General features: G+C 40.1%; 1 protein-coding gene across 10 annotated transcripts in view; it reads left to right on the forward strand.

Annotated features, from left to right (window-relative positions):
* Positions 1–16,395, forward strand: part of fryl (furry homolog, like) — a 77,309-nt gene that overhangs the window by 37,322 nt on the left and 23,592 nt on the right. For 6 of the 10 annotated variants that reach the window (XM_055049905.1, XM_055049913.1, XM_055049868.1 and 3 more), the window contains 30 exons: positions 776–820; positions 3,649–3,752; positions 4,621–4,729; positions 4,828–4,914; positions 5,092–5,263; positions 5,338–5,470; positions 5,544–5,651; positions 5,748–5,985; positions 6,089–6,265; positions 7,476–7,562; positions 7,646–7,914; positions 8,074–8,284; positions 8,387–8,511; positions 9,159–9,216; positions 9,315–9,406; positions 9,502–9,674; positions 9,758–9,918; positions 10,000–10,110; positions 10,481–10,635; positions 10,730–10,829; positions 10,921–11,089; positions 12,095–12,363; positions 12,446–12,586; positions 12,679–12,847; positions 13,672–13,756; positions 14,117–14,229; positions 14,310–14,460; positions 14,551–14,654; positions 14,739–14,915; positions 15,669–15,870. In XM_055049905.1, the coding sequence (XP_054905880.1) occupies positions 776–820; positions 3,649–3,752; positions 4,621–4,729; positions 4,828–4,914; positions 5,092–5,263; positions 5,338–5,470; positions 5,544–5,651; positions 5,748–5,985; positions 6,089–6,265; positions 7,476–7,562; positions 7,646–7,914; positions 8,074–8,284; positions 8,387–8,511; positions 9,159–9,216; positions 9,315–9,406; positions 9,502–9,674; positions 9,758–9,918; positions 10,000–10,110; positions 10,481–10,635; positions 10,730–10,829; positions 10,921–11,089; positions 12,095–12,363; positions 12,446–12,586; positions 12,679–12,847; positions 13,672–13,756; positions 14,117–14,229; positions 14,310–14,460; positions 14,551–14,654; positions 14,739–14,915; positions 15,669–15,870 (4,295 nt within the window). The remainder of the gene's footprint in view (positions 1–775; positions 821–3,648; positions 3,753–4,620; positions 4,730–4,827; positions 4,915–5,091; positions 5,264–5,337; positions 5,471–5,543; positions 5,652–5,747; positions 5,986–6,088; positions 6,266–7,475; positions 7,563–7,645; positions 7,915–8,073; positions 8,285–8,386; positions 8,512–9,158; positions 9,217–9,314; positions 9,407–9,501; positions 9,675–9,757; positions 9,919–9,999; positions 10,111–10,480; positions 10,636–10,729; positions 10,830–10,920; positions 11,090–12,094; positions 12,364–12,445; positions 12,587–12,678; positions 12,848–13,671; positions 13,757–14,116; positions 14,230–14,309; positions 14,461–14,550; positions 14,655–14,738; positions 14,916–15,668; positions 15,871–16,395) is intronic. The other 4 variants (XM_055049878.1, XM_055049895.1, XM_055049921.1 and 1 more) reach the window with 2 other exon arrangements.

Here is a 16,395-nt window from a genome sequence, read left to right on the forward strand (position 1 = left end):
AGCAAATAACCTTTATTTTTGAGTCTATTAACTCCAGGTAACGATTAGTCGATTACTAAATTAGCTGACAATTATTTTTACAATCGATTCATCATGATCAATCCGATTAATCATTGCAGCCCAAATCCATCCCTCAAATCAAACATATAAAATGTTATGACCCATTTGAAACCTAACGTTCTCGGGTTCAAAAGATTAACAGTCAGATTGGAAATATCCCTCTTAACAAATTATTGCATTTGTTTGTAGTCCATAAAGCATGGTACCCACAGGGTTAAAATAGGACACTTTGAGCGTGCTGGATGTGGGTTTGAATCAAACACTAAATCGCTCATGGCTGCTTGTATGTGTGCTGGAAGAGGGAGGCACTGCTGCAGTAAATTTAACTGTTTTTATATCATCTTCTTTCTATTGAAGTCACTGCTGTCTGTTCTTTCTTTGTCTCCTTGTCTGATTCCCAAACTGCAGCACACACCTTAGTTTTGTTTGCAATCATACACTAATATATGTGCTCTACAATGAAAAGCATTTTACTTCACCTGGACTGTCACATACGTAATACTAACATGCAACTTGATTCACAAGCGGCATGTCGAACAGTTCATCATAGCTTTTCTTTTTTTTTCTTTTTTTGTTTGTAACTTTACCGTTAAGCTAGCTTGTGCTTTTCTTGTCATGTTTGTTCTGTTTTTGTTAATAACTTGCATGTGTCCCTCCCCAAACCATTCTTTTGTTTCCTGTCATTTTATGTTTTTCTCACGTTGACTCGCTCCAGATGCCATCTAACAACAGCATCAGAAAGCAGATTGAGACACTGCAGGTGAGTTGTCCAGTGTCAGTGCATAGCCGGGTGCTCCCCCCTCGTCCCATAACGGTCCAAAATCAGGACGGTGGGCAGACAGTAAAGTGCTGCCCGCTTGGATGAAGGGTTGAGTTCTGCTGGTGTGACATTACAGTGAAGCACAGCATCAGGAAAGAGAAGTTGAACACATGAGCTGCTTGGAAGTTGTGAGGTTGCTCTGTGTGTTTAAAGTGGTTTGTTTTCATGCAGCGCTGCTGATTATTGCCAGATGGTGAGAAAATGAGTTCTTAAGTGCTCATTGGTTTTTTTGAAGTTGTAGATGAATTTTTGGGGAAAAGTGACAAAAATGTTTTACTTGATAGGGAGTACTCCATTAATAATAATCTTATTACATTGTTGTGATAAAAAAAAAACGAATTGTATTCAAAAGCTATTTGGTGAGATGAATTGGAAAATATTATTCTTGAAACATCTTTTTATTCTCTCCTATCAGTGTGTCTAAACATATCAAACACTCTTCAGTGTGGAGGTTGTTATTGCAGTAAGACTCATCTAATTTCAGTATCAGGAAGGTATTTCAAAATGAAGCAGGCTGAAGCACAAAAACTTATACAAAAAGCTTTTTCTTCTTTTTCAGAAGAATGGCAGTTATTCCATCGGCCTGTTACCGTAAATCAAGAAGGAAACAGATGGCAGAAGACTATCTGCTAAATCTTAAGACACTTTTTTTTTCTGGATTGGGAAATGTTAGCCAATGTGGAAGTTTTCAGATTGCCTCAGGTTTTTTTTACTGAGGTAAAAAAAAACATTAGTGAGGTCATGCTGACCTCACTAATGTCTAATGTCTCACATCTTCCTTTAACACTGATGATATGGGAAGATAATAAACTCTTGTATTTAATTGGAGACAGCTGTTATTTTAAAATGACCTTTTAGGAAAAAAAGACAAAACATCTTACTGTTGTTTTTAGTGTGTCAAATGAAAAAAGTTTGTTTAGGAGCTGTAATGTGTCTTTTTAAACGAGTAAAAGAGATGCTGTGATTGTTTTAGTTTAGTTTGATTTGTCCAAGTTTGATTTAGAAAATACTTTATTCATCCCAAAGGTCAAAGTAAATGTTGTAACTCAACACTTGTGTATTGAATCTGGGAAGAAAGGATGTCCTGTAGCAGTCAGACTCGCAGCAAATCCAAAGATGCCTCTGACTAAAGACTGTTGCTGTATGACAGCTTACGACTTTCACAATTTTCTAGCAGCGAATCTCTGTCTTTTAACATCTGTCTGATCGAATGGTTAGAAATCGATTCCAAAACTGTAGAATATACATAAAATACCCATCCATCACCTGAACAGTTTTCCTTTATTATTATCTTAGACCGTATTTGAGCACATACTAATTCTATAAACATTTCAGAACGGTCAACTTTTAATTTATGCATAGAGTTGGAAAAACGTTTTGTTGTTATTTGCATTACTTTAGCAAAAATTGGACAAGCCTTCAGTAGGTCATTGTTTTACAAAAGCAAAGTTAGAAATTTGGCACAAAATTTCTTAAGAATAGATATGGTTTTATCTACAAAGACCAACTGTTTGCATTGTGGCCCTCATTGGAGCCAACAGAAACCATTTTTAAATAGAAACAACACAGAAAAACATTTAAGGACTGAGATTTGTTTTTCTGTATTCTGTTGCACATTTCATTATTTCCTGAGTATTTGAGTTTCGTTTGGATCCCCCAATCTCTTAACACTGTCTGGTAAATTTTCTGACTTTATTAAAATCCTTGTTTCTCTTTTCCATTGTCTTGAGTCAGAGCACTCATGCAGTGTCAAATGTGTGCTCTTAATGCTTGATGCTTTGTTTTATGTCATGCTCCTTCATAAAGACACTTCTCATTACTGGGAAGTTACAGCTGACGGTTCCTTTGCTGTAGTGTGTTACTGATGCAACTCTTGTGTAGAAGCGTCTGAGGTCCAATACGCTGTAAAAGTTCAGACGCAGTACTTCCAGTTATTTTTGCATGTTGCACAACATTATTACTGCTCCTGCCATGACGGGCACAATCAATATAATTGTCTTTGTTTGAAAATGCAGAAAACAGAGGATTTAATAAGCAGATGAGAAACAGCATTAAAAAAATAAGTGCATTTAATCTATCTGTCATTAAGGTTACTTAGGTTCGAGTAAGCTTCTCTGGTAGTTACAGTTCCCTCATTAGGTGTGTGTGGCTTTTGCTAACGTGTGTGTTTTGCAAGATACTTGATTGTGCTGATTGCTTTTGCTAGTTATATTTAAGTCTTTTAATACAATAATTAATATAGCAAATTAGCAGAATGGCTCACATTGAGCAACTCTGTTAGACAAATGAGGTTTTCCTTCCCAGTCATTTAATTTGTTGGATGTTCTTGCTGAAATGTTAATAAAGCTGGGCGAAAAAACTGCCATGTTGTTTGTAAACCACATTGAACAAATCCCATTTACCTGCAAATTTTACACATCAGTTTAAACCGAGGCATCGTTATCGTGTTTATAGTGTTTGAGTCGTGGTAATCTGGCAAACGACTAGATCACGTCTGACCTTTGATAATGAATCATGAAGTGTTTTGATTGGAAAGAGTGAAATTTTGACCTAATATGTGTAAATGTGTGGCATCATTAATATATAGTTAAATACAACTTTAAATTGCGGGATGTTGCATTGTATTGCTGTGTTTAAGAATGACTGTCTGAAAAGCTGCAACATGTTTCATAGCCTTTCTGGGCTCTCAGGTGAGTAATGAAGCTCTCAACATACAATACCTGAGACAATTATGTTTTGATTTTTTTTGGCTTTTCTTCCATCTATAGAATAAAGATCCCAAAATGTCCCGTGTGGCGCTGGAGTCACTCTACCGGCTGTTGTGGGTCTACATTATCAGAATCAAGTGTGAGAGCAACACTGTCACACAGAGGTCAGTTGCATAACCTTGTAAATGCTCCCACCCAATCAATTTCTGTGCAACTCATTCCTATTAAAAACTGTTCGTCGCATTAACACATAGCTTAACAAATGCAATCCAGAAACTACAGCGTAATGAAGGCTGCATAATCTTTTACTCCACACTTTTCAGATTTTTTTGTAGCTCATGTAACATTTCATTTAGGTGTTTTCAAGGGTTAGAAAGTGCTTGATGTCTGTGTAAAGTCCTTGAAAGTGTGCAGTTTTAATTAAAAACCTAATTTTGGAAAGCGCTGGTTGCTGTTAAAACCAGATATTTAAAACTATTTAAAATACACAGACACATTTTTTTTCTAAAATTCTCCTGTTTTTGGACATTTATAAATACCAAAATTATTTCTATTTGCTAAATTCCAGAAAACTTTGCATATACATTTTTTTTGTTTTTGAGTTTTTTTCGTTTTTAACTTTCTCTGACCAGTCAGGTGTATATATGGTGTGTGAAATAGAGACATTTCAAAGCAAAATAAAATTGTTATATTTTAGATAACATTATCCCTGCTGTAGAATGCTATCAGAAGATATTAATAATTGTAAGATATCATATTACAATAATTTAAAACTCTTCGGTTCATTTGTAGTGTTTTATCTAGAAAAGTGAGGTGCTGGAAAAGTTAAAAGATTTACCTTGAAAAGGCTTGAAAAGTGCTTTAACTGTACTGTAGGAAAACTGTTCTGTATAGCATAAAATCCCTCTAAATTACATTAAGTTTGATGTCATAAGATGAGAAAAAGTAAAATAATAAAATAAATTTTATGACTGTATGAAACTGGTGTCATTCAGTGCTGTATATGCTTATTACCCTGTTTCTACTTCTCAGCCGACTGCTCAGCATCGTGTCAGCACTTTTCCCCAAAGGCTCCCGCAGTGTGGTGCCCAGAGACACGCCCCTCAACATCTTTGTCAAGATCATCCAGTTCATAGCCCAGGTCTAACTGGAGCACTTTTTTAAAAAAAGAATAATTTACACATCACATAGGCCTGAGTGTGTTTAACTTTTTGTTGTTGTTATTGTTGGTTTCTGCAGGAAAGACTAGACTTTGCTATGAAGGAGATCATCTATGACCTGCTGTGTGTGGGCAAATCTCACAAAACATTCACCATCAATCCAGAGGTAAAGAATAGATGAGAATTAAACATGGGCACTGTCGGTGCCCATGTTAATGATTATTTTACTTTAGCAAGCTTTTTTTGAGGCTACATGCTCATTAATGGACTACTAGATTAGTTGTCGATTACTTCCATTGTCTCAGCCCTATTTCTCTTCTTGCTATATTTTCTGTCCCGCCAGAGGATGAATATTGGTTTGCGAGCCTTTTTGGTGATTGCTGACAGCCTGCAGCAGAAAGACGGCGAGCCTCCGATGCCTACTACCGGGATCATTATGCCTTCTGGGAACACTCTGCGTGTCAAAAAGATCTTCCTCAACACCACACTTACTGATGAGGAAGCAAAAGTGATCGGTAGGTTTGGTATTTGGACAAGCAGCGTTGCACATGTATATTTAATGTTCTAAGATCGCTGGGTATTTCCTCAGGTATGTCAATGTACTATCCGCAAGTAAGAAAGGCCTTGGATAACATCCTGCGTCACCTGGACAAGGAAGTGGGACGCTCCATGAGCATGACAAGCGTTCAGATGTCTAACAAAGAGCCTGAAGACATGATTACGTATGTAAGCACAACTTTGATGCGTGCCGTTTCCAGCTGGGTATTACTTAGCTTTTTATGAACTGTGCCACAGGGGGGAGAGAAAACCAAAGATTGATCTGTTCCGGACATGTGTGGCCGCCATCCCAAGACTGATACCAGACGGCATGAGCAGACAAGAGCTGATAGAGCTCCTAGCCAAGTACTTCACCCCCAATAACCTTTATCTTGTTCCAATCTCGGAGCTGTGGTGAAGCCTGTGCAAACCTTTTTTTTTGTTTTTGTTCCACGTCTGTAGATTGACCATCCACATGGATGAGGAGCTGCGTGGCCTTGCCTTCACGACTCTTCAGGCCCTCATGGTGGATTTCCCAGAGTGGCGGGAGGACGTCCTCTCAGGGTTTGTGTACTTCATAGTCAGAGAGGTAACGGACGTCCATCCCACGCTGCTGGACAACGCAGTCAAGATGCTCCTGCAGCTCATCATTCAGTGGAAGCAAGCTGTGCAGAGCAGCAACAAGAGCCATGATACACAGGTGGGTTATTTGGGGGTTTTTTTAATCACAGTTTCATGCAACATGTTGGAAATATTCAAGAAAGGGTGTTACTACTTTGTTGTTTTGTTCTATTTTGTTACAGGGCTCAACCAACAGCCGGTCTCTGTCCTTGGAACGCACCCCGGTTTTAGCCGTGCTTCATGTTGTGGAGGGTCTAGCGCTGGTTGTGCTCTGTAGCTGCCGACCAGCCACCCGCAAGTTAGCTGTTAATGTCCTAAAGGAGGTCCGTGCTCTGCACACAGCACTGGGAATCGGCAAGGTAACAAGTTCATGCTCACAGTACCTTGCAGAAGTATTAATAGCACTCAAGAAAATTCACGTTACATTGCGATTCATTCTATGCAAAACATATTAAAGGAGGTGTTTTATGTTAAATTAACCTTCTTGAGATTTTCTTAAAGAAAACCGCACCTGGAGTGTTGCCTTGATTCTTTCATGTTTCAGAAATGCTTGAATCTCCCATAGCAACCATTTAGGTTGTTTAGGGATTCCTGATTAAATGTGCCGCCTACTTACCTAACGCTCTTACTTGGAGCTGCAGCTTCCCAGCTGAGTTCCCACATCCAGAACACCTCTCCCCTTTCAGCTCCTCCAGACTAGTGGCAGCAGCAATTAGCAAACACCTGGTTGAACTGCTGGTCTCCTGAGCTTGTTATAAACTACTTCTCAGACCAATGCTACTAAGAGTTGTTGTAAATGACATAATGGAGGAGCACTGTCATAATGATGTGCTGACGGCGGAATGTCAGAAGGAGCAGGAAAGAGAGAAGCCGATTTCAAGGTTTCAAATTGTGAATTTCTTTTGAGTCATGTTGGACATAAAAAGCATTTTTAAACAACTAAAGGTAACATAGTTACCTAATTGTGCTATTAAATGTGCCTGGAAAATTCATAATATGACCCCTTTGATAATGACACAAAATTTGAAGCAGAAAATAAATATTGCAGATAAAACTTGGACGTACTGCTCCTACTGCTGTACGTGGCAGAATCAGGCCTTTTAGATCCTTTTCTGAAACACAGACCGTGAAGTTAGTCATAATAGATCAAAGATACCTTCACAGAACAGCTGTGTTTACTCTACACAGTATTACATTCAGAAGGATTCTTGTTTTATTTGCTTCTGTGACTGCTGAAGACATTTGGCTGCACTTTTATGCAAGGAAATCAGAGTAAAAGGTGGTGAATATTATTGCCCAATATTCTTTTCAGGTTTTTCTTTGTATTAATTTTGAAAACATGTTTTTTTTTTTATTTTCCTTCCATTTCATAATTGTGCAGTACTTTATGTTGGTCTAGCAAATAAAAAAGGCAAAATGTGAAAAAGTTTCAGGGGCATTACTACTTTTGCAAGGGACTGTGCATTCTGTGTTATTATTCTAAATGGAGAGTTAAATAGCTGTGTGCCTGCAGAAGAAGGAGTTCCTGAGTTTAATTAAGCTTCATTTGTTGCGTCCTAATCTCTGTAGGGAGATGAGGAACTGGCTATTGACGTAATGGACAGATTAAGTGCGTCTGTGTTGGAGAGCTTCATCCACCTAACCGGAGCTGACCAGGTATGACCGTTCCCTCACTTCCGCACAAACAAAACATCTTGTGAAACTCTGCTGATCTTCCCCTGCCCTTTTCTTCACCGCAGACCAACTTGCTGTATTGCCCCAGCGGAATCGAGCTTCAAACACTAGCAGAGTGGAGTTCCTCTCCCATCAGCCACCAGTTCGATGTGGTCAGCCCGTCGCACATCTGGGTGTTTGCCCACGTTACGCAGGGTCAGGACCCCTGGGTCATCAGCTTCTCCAGCTACCTGCGGCAGGAGAACCTGCCCAAACATTGCCCCACTGCCCTCAACTATGCCTGGATGTTTGCCTACACCCGCCTTCAGCTGCTGTCACCGCAAGTTGACATAAAGTACGCTTTCTGTCCTGTTACCGCTTATGTTGTGACACACACTTCATATAATAGTGTAGAAAGCACATCATAAGGGAAAATAGGAGCTTTGTGTCTACTCATTTGATAACCTCAACTCAGACTAATCCAACCCAACGTTTTCTGTTCGTCCACCTCCAGCAGCCCCATCAATGCCAAAAAGGTGAACAGTCTGAACAGCAGCGACTCCTACGTTGGCCTTTGGAGAAACTACCTAATTCTTTGCTGCAGCTCCGCCTCTTCCTCCTCCTCAATGTGTTCCTCCTCCTCCTCCACCTCCGGCTCCGTCCGCTGCTCCCCGCCTGAGACGCTGGCGTCTACGCCGGACAGCGGCTACAGTTACGATTCCAAGGTCGGAAGAACACGCTCAAACTGAGAATGACAATTTAGAATAAAGCATTGGCTGTAGAGTCGCGTCATTGTGACCAAAGTGAATGTCTGTGTGTGTCCACAGATTGTCGGGACTCCGTCCCCCTCCTCCCTCTTTAAACACATTGTTCCAATGATGCGCTCTGAGAGCATGGACATCACAGAGTCTTTGGTGTTGGGGCTTGGCAGGACCAACCCTGTTGCCTTCAGGTAAAAAGTATTGATCGGAAATCTATAATCATATGTATGTCAGGGTTCTTACACTTTCTGGATAATTATGGAATTGAGCTTTTATTGCAATATTTTGTGGTACTATCGTGATAATGATGAAAGTGACGACATCAGTCACAAAGAAATGTTTGGATCGTTTCACTTCACACAGTAACTTCATGTAGTCATATCTTCAAGTTTATTGATGCTCTAATTAAACAACCAGTGGACAAAATGGTAAAAATAACAATCCCGACAATAATGTCTAATGATGTTTGAACATAATTAATTGGAATTTATTGCAAGAGCTAGAAATTAAAATCATTATTCTAAGAAATTTATCACAATAAACAATATGATAAATCCACATTTGTTGAATACTCTATTTTCCAAAAGAGTATGAATATTTATATTTCCAGACTATATTCCCTTTGCCATCCAGACATCTATCTGCTCACCCCATCTAAGTGAAAATTTGCTTCTATACTTAAAAATAACGGATTAAAATGAATTCTGAATATTTAAATTTGTTACGGATAAAAATTTCAAATGAAAAATGTGGAACCTGGATGTGCCTTTTATAGTTTTTTTTGTTTTGTTTTTATTTTTTAAAACGTTTATTGACACGCATGTCTTCCATCCTTCAGAGAACTAATAGAGGAGCTAAACCCAATCATAAAAGAAGCTCTGGAAAGAAGACCAGAAGTAAGTGTGGCTCAGTGATAACTGTAAAAGTAGTCAGTCAGACTTTGTTTCATTTATGTGACACTTGAATCGAATGAAAATGTTTCAATCGTTTACAGAACATGAAGCGACGCAGGCGTCGGGACATCCTCAGGGTCCAGCTGGTCCGGATATTTGAGTTACTCGCTGATGCTGGCGTCATCAGCCACATGTACGTAACCCAAGCCGCTGAGACTTGTCCTCTCAGAAAGCCGCTGTATGAACTGTTGTGGTTTTTGTATTTTTTTTATTTTTTTTGGTTTCCAGATCCAGTGGAGGTTTGGACGGAGAGAGCCACTCTCTGAACAGCACGCTGCTCGAGTACGTGGACCTCACCAGGCAGCTGCTGGAGGCAGAAAACGACAAGGACTCTGACACGCTGAAGGACATCCGCTCTCACTTCAGCGCACTTGTGGCCAACATCATTCAGAATGTTCCAGGTACGTTTGACTGTCGACTGACATTTAAGCAATTAAAAAAAAAAGTTTCTCGATTTAACGTTTTCTTTTCTTTTGTTTTGCAGTAAACCAGAGGAGAACCATCTTCCCTCAGCAGTCGCTGCGGCACAGTCTCTTCATGCTGTTTAGTCACTGGGCTGGACCCTTCAGCATCATGTTCACTCCTCTGGATCGCTATAGTGACAGAAATATGCAGATCAATCGCCATCAGTACTGTGCGCTGAAGGTAAGCGTTTAGTGATGCTGACGTCGGCTTTAACCTCTTGCGCCATCCGCTCTGAGAGCTAATTCCCGTTTTATTGTTCAGGCCATGTCTGCTGTGTTGTGTTGCGGACCCGTAGCCGACAATGTTGGCCTGTCGTCTGATGGCTACCTCTACAAGTGGCTGGACAACATTTTGGATTCACAGGACAAGAAGGTGGGCAAAATGTTGCTGGTTGTTGTGATGACCTCTGAGCTAACCACTGATGCAGCTTTTACGATTTAAATTCTAGGCCTTAAAATACCTCAAATTTATATATATAAAAAAGTCGACTTTTAATAATTTAATTGCAAGCCTTAAATTTTGTCGTGACACGGCTGTTTAATCATATATTCGTTTTTCACACAAGACATTCTAAATTCCAACTTTGTTGAAATTTCTGATCTATATTTACAGCACAAACTTTGCTGAATATTATTTATTATTGTTATTATTATTATTTTTATTATAGTATTTTAAAATCCTATTTTTGCACCCGAAGATGTGGCGTTGCGGTTTACATATTTTCCTTTGCGGTCACCTTTAGGTCCACCAGCTGGGTTGCGAGGCCGTGATGCTGCTGCTGGAGCTCAACCCAGACCAGAGCAACCTCATGTTTTGGGCCGTGGACCGATGTTACACCGGCTCACGGCGCGTAGCTGCTGGCTGTTTCAAGGCCATCGCCAATGTCTTTCATAACAGGTACTACGCATTAGCAGGATGAACTTCGATTTCTTTTTGTGCTGGGTTGTTTGTCCCACAAGCAACTTGTTTATTTTTTTCTTCTTCCTTTTAGGGATTATCAGTTTGATACTGTGGTGCTGCTGAACCTGATTCTGTTCAAGGCAGCTGATTCTTCTAGGGAAATCTACGAGGTAGCCATGCAGCTGTTACAGGTCAGTCTGGTTCGTGTTCATTCAATGCTTCTGTTGGTATTTTTTTCCCTTCGACTTTTGAGACTTTCTCACCGCTGCGTGTGTGAAACAGATCCTGGAGCCAAAGCTTTTCCGTTATGCACACAAACTGGAGATCCAGCGAACAGATGGCATCTTGACTCCTCCCTCACCGCTTCCACACCTGTACTCCGTATCTTATTACCAGCTTTCTGAGGAGCTTGCAAGGACGTATCCGGAGCTCACTCTGCCTATTTTCTCAGGTCAGCTACTTAACAAAACTCTGCTTGGATGGTTTTCTGTGAGATAAAATGGCTGTGCTGTAATACTAATGCAGGATTTGACTGCTTCTTGAAAATACTTGAATTTCATTAAGGTGTTTTCAAGGAACGTGCAAGTTGCTTGATTTCTGTATAAAGTCTTTGAAAGTTTTTGATAGTTAAACTGCACAGTTTGGTAATAAAGTGAAATCTAATGTTTGATTGGAAGTCTAAATTAGGAAGACATGATTTACAGTTGAACCAAAAGACAGAGATCTTTTTTTCCTCACTGTTTCAAATTAAACTTTTCTTACTTTATGCTGTTTCTGTTTGCTAAATGCCAGAAAACATAGCTAAAGCAGTTTGTACTTGAATATTTCAAATGAATTATTGATCTACAGGGTTTCCCTCTGTAGTTACCAGGCTTTACTTGCGCCCCCACCAGGCTAAGCATTGCTTATTTTTTTTAAGTACATTTTTAAGTCTTTATAATTCATGGTTAGGTATTATTCATCCAATCTTTTATAACACATAATTATCAAGTGATATTTTTGAATTTCATGTCAACTTTAAACGCCCTTGTGCCCAACCACCAGACCCAGCAGGTTTTCTGGGGGAAACCTTGGACGTGTGTTATTGAAGTAGACATTGTCTTATTTTTTTTTATATGTTGAACAATGTTATTGAATTTGGGGCCTTTATTTTTTTTGTTAAATTTATGTTTTGTTTTCAGATCAGTCAGGGGTAAAGGGCGTATGCGGGAGAGACATTTCGAAACATTTAATTTTGCTATATTTTACCTGCTGTAGAATGTAGTGAATTGAAACTGTCTTTTTTATAGTTTTGTATGTATTGTTTCATTTACAAAAGTTTGAAAACTTACCTTGAAAATGCTTGAAAAGGGCTTCAGTTTAACTGTGGAAAAAGTGTACAATCACTATAATGTGTCATTTCTGGATATCAAAAAAATATATAATTTTTGCTACCATGTGACTGTCCAAATCCCAGAAGTCAGCCAGCGTATCCAAACAGCACACCCTGGTGGCCGTCAAGTCATGTTGCACTACCTCCTACCGTGGATGAACAACGTGGAGCTGGTGGAATTCAAGCCGATCATTAGGCGACCGGAGGACTGCGGCAGCGGTGAGGAAGAGGAGGATGGCCAAGATCAAGAGATCATGATGGTGAACAGTCGCCGCTGGCTCCGTGGTGAGGGGTGGGGATCCCCTCGTGCAACGACCATGGTGCTAAACAACCTCATGTTTATGACCGCGAAGGTGAGGCAACTTTCCCCTCTCTGCCCTCCCCTGCTACGAATCCGACGTGCCGAGAATCCCAATCGATGTCTGTTTTTTGCAGTACGGAGATGAATTTGCTTGGTCGGAAATCGAGAACGTGTGGACGACGTTAGCAGACAGTTGGCCAAAGAACCTCAGAATCATTCTGCACTTCCTCATCAGTATATCCGGGGTCAGCAGTGACCCCAGCCTCTTGCCCTATGTAAGCCACAACACCTTTTTTTTTTTTTTTTCAGTAACCATGGGAGACGTGTGGCATTTTCTTGTTTCTAACATTTTTTTCTGTGTCCTCAGGTGAAACGAGTGGTGGTTTACTTGGGCAGAGATAAAACTATGCAGCTGCTGGAGGAGTTGATGTGGGAACTTCAGCTGACTGAGCCTGTCAGCTCAGCTGTGACCCACATGGACAATCCCCCTTATTACCGCATCACCTCCAGTTACAAGATCCCCTCAGTGACCTCAGGTAACGGACTAATAGTGACACACAAATTCATTTTTTACATTGGAGATGTAAATCAGGGCTTTAAAGTAAAAACTGATTCTGGATTTGATCATTTTTTTCTTTGTTAAGATTCATGGCCCGGACCTAAACTTTTGGCCGGGTCTAGCCAAAATTGTTTGCCTGATGGCTCGGGATTCTGTGATGCATTTTTTAAGCCCACAGTGTGCACAGAGAAAACTTTACAAGAATGCTCAATATAAATATGTGTTCATCTACTTAGTTAATCCAGATAGAGGACAGAGTAGTTTACTGCAAAGAAAGAAATTAAGGTGCTGAAGTTTATTATACTGTGACAAGCGCAGCACATTGCACATGCCCGCCCCCCTCTGCTCCTGTCAATCACACATCTCAGATGATTTGCCATTGACTCACCCTGCGGTTACAAGTGATGTGACGGAGCTGGAAGATATTAAGCAAAATCTAAAAATGGGAGACGTTATACTGCTTACTGAAATTACAAACTAAAACAAAAGAAGCAAAATCTCAATTAAAATAATATGTTGGGTTTACTTTGGGCCTATTATACAAGTGAATTAGTCAGGATTTTTTAGGCCTGATCTAACCTGCATTTTTTTTCAAAGGATTTAACTTTTCCAGTTTATCAACTGAAAATAACTGTATTCTTAGATCTGAGGCTAAATTAGTAGCAATTTCACCCCCCTAAAATAATTGGCCAATTCATTAATTGGCCCATCACTGGTTGATTGATTGGTGCATCTCTAGCTCTGTCAATTAAATACTGTACTTTTAATGCCAGACAATGTTTTTCTTGCTTTCTCCATCAGGAACAACCTCCAGCAGCAATACCATGGTGCCAGGAAGCGAGGGTCATCAAGACAGCAAGAGCAAAGACCCAAACATGGAAGACAGGTACCAACTTCTGCAAAAAGTTTCTATTAAAAGCTGTTATGAGGTGTTTTTTTTTTCAACAAGACACAACTTTCCACTCCAAGTGCTTGTTTTCCTTAAGATAAAAGTCTACTTTGGCCTTGTCTTCTGTCAAACTAGCTGTCAGCTTCAATCTTCAGCCTCCAGGACCAAATAATCTGCAGTTATACTGAAAGGAGAGGACATCTTACTGCAGATTCTCAACTTTTTAATGCATTTTCTCTTCAAAAATTCAAAACTACCCCTTTAAGAATGCATAAATTCAGAAGAACATCTGAATTTATGCCTAAAGGCACTATGTAGTCTGAGATTTTTGTTTTACTAGCATGTCCTCTCCCACAGTTACACACACCTGGATATTTACTCGGGTCTGAACAGCAACCTGAATCGCCAGCACCACCGCCTGGAATCTCGGTACAGCAGCAGCTCTGGTGGCTCCTATGAAGACGAGAAAAGTAAGCAGAGAACATTCCCACACTCCTCCCTCAATCCTCCTTAATGTAGTGTAAAACCATGTTTACTAATGTTCCTCCAGGTGACTCCATGCCACTTTATGCAAACTGGCGCTTGAAAGTAATGGACCACAACCAGCCGGAGCCTCTCCCGTTCCCCCCGACGGGAGGCTGCTGGGCTCCGTTAGTGGATTACCTACCCGAGACAAACACCCCCACTGTGCCGCTGCACAGGTACCATGAAATATGGTGTTTCACCACAGACATTCAGCGCTGGTTAATGCTCACAGTCGTCCTCCGTTTTTGTTTTTCTTTTCTTTTCAGGTGCAACATTGCAGTCATCCTGCTGACGGACCTCATAGTAGACCACGGGATCAAAGTGGAGTGGAGCGCATACCTGCACCTTTTGCTGCATGCTGTGTTTATAGGTAACGTCCGCTGACGTTTCACACGTTGTCTGCTTGCTTACAAGCCTCGAGGCGTCATTTCGTCGTCCGGTTTGTGTCCTCCAGGCTTTGATCACCAGCACCCAGAGGTCTATGAGCACTGCAAGCGACTGCTGCTTCACCTGCTTGTTGTCCAGTCCGCAAACAGCCAGTCTGTGGCCATGGTGCTGCTGCGAAACAGAGACTACAACGATCCCCGGGTGCTGACGGTGAAACCACCAACCCCAGAGTTCAACCTTACAGGTCAGTCCGGCCGTCAACCAGTGGGAAAGCAGGGCTGCAACTAACGATTATTTCAGCAACCGATGATTGTGTCGATTGTTCGGATGATTAATCAGAAAAAAAAATTAAAAATAGGTACATTCATCATTTAACCACTTAAGCCTTATGAATGCAATATTAGAAATGCATTAAGAGATGGATATAAACTTTTGTCTAAATAAGAAAATAAACATTTATTCCCTAAATGCAATACAATATTATTCTTTTAGTTTACATTTGATTATTTGTAGATGACAATTTTTTAGTATGTGCCTAATATGAGATTTTGTTGCATATTTATGTAGAGAGAACGTTTTTTATATTGAGTGCAAATTTGTACACATTTTTTTCTCAATTACTACCATGTTCTTTCAGCAAATGGCCTTTTCTTTTGCAGTTAATTAATCGATTATGACTAGTTGATGATTATTTCAATAATAGATTGATCACAATCAATCTTGATTAATCCGATGAATTGTTTCAGCCCTAATTGGAAGTAGATAGATATCAAAGTCAATGTTAAACAATAGGGGTGTGAACAGATTTTTAACCAGCATTGGGATCAATATTTAACCAAAACTTTTATTGTTCTCTTTTCTCACCTCAAACTTAGCCACTGGGCGGCAGCAAAGGTCTTTCCCATTTGTGCAAATGTAAACTGTGCCACAAGCTGCTGTTGTTGCAACACTACAGCCTGACATCAGCTGAGTGTGCTCTTGTTGAACGTTTTCACAGGTATGCAGGAGATTTTGCCAGATTTTCAGCCGTCACCGATGACAGACTCCGGCCTCAGCACCAGCTCCACATCCTCCAGCATAAGTCTCGGGGCGGGGAGCAGCACTTTGTCCCACCTCTCCCCCACGCTTCTCATCGAGGCTGATATTAATGCCGAACAGGACGACAAGGCTAAGGGTCTCATCGAGTTCATTACGTCAAGGTGAGGAAGATACAGTATTATTATTTGTGTTCACTAAGTAGCTTTTATATACATTCTCATGATGCAGCTCAGTTTGAGACAGCAGTTATAGCAACGCTGAGCGTTTTACTTAATTTTGCAATGATTGTGCTTTCATGCTTCCAGTGGTGTCTAGAAGGAGCCGGTTTTTAGGTTCTGCTTGGGTTGAGTTTGGTTTGGTTTCATCTGTGTTTTTTTCTGGTGTGGTACCTAAACCTAAGCAATTAATCTAGATGAATAATTAATTGCTTGATTAAAATGAGCTTGATCATTTCTATTCCAGTGATTAATATTTTTTGTAGGGTTATTTTGTTTAGATTTCACAATCCTTTTTTTTTGTTTGTTTGTTTTGCTTTGTTCTTGGTTGTTGTGTTTTATTTTTTGATATTTCAGTACCAGTGTGGAGTGTTCTTTTACAGATGTAAATTTTATTGATCTTTGAGAGGGCAAACTTACATTGTTATGCCATTATCAGTACATTATTTCCCAATTATCGCAAAACAAAAT

Source organism: Poeciliopsis prolifica, unplaced genomic scaffold (assembly GCF_027474105.1).
Source record: "Poeciliopsis prolifica strain line A6 unplaced genomic scaffold, Auburn_PproV2 SCAFFOLD002, whole genome shotgun sequence".
Classification (NCBI taxonomy): domain Eukaryota; kingdom Metazoa; phylum Chordata; class Actinopteri; order Cyprinodontiformes; family Poeciliidae; genus Poeciliopsis; species Poeciliopsis prolifica.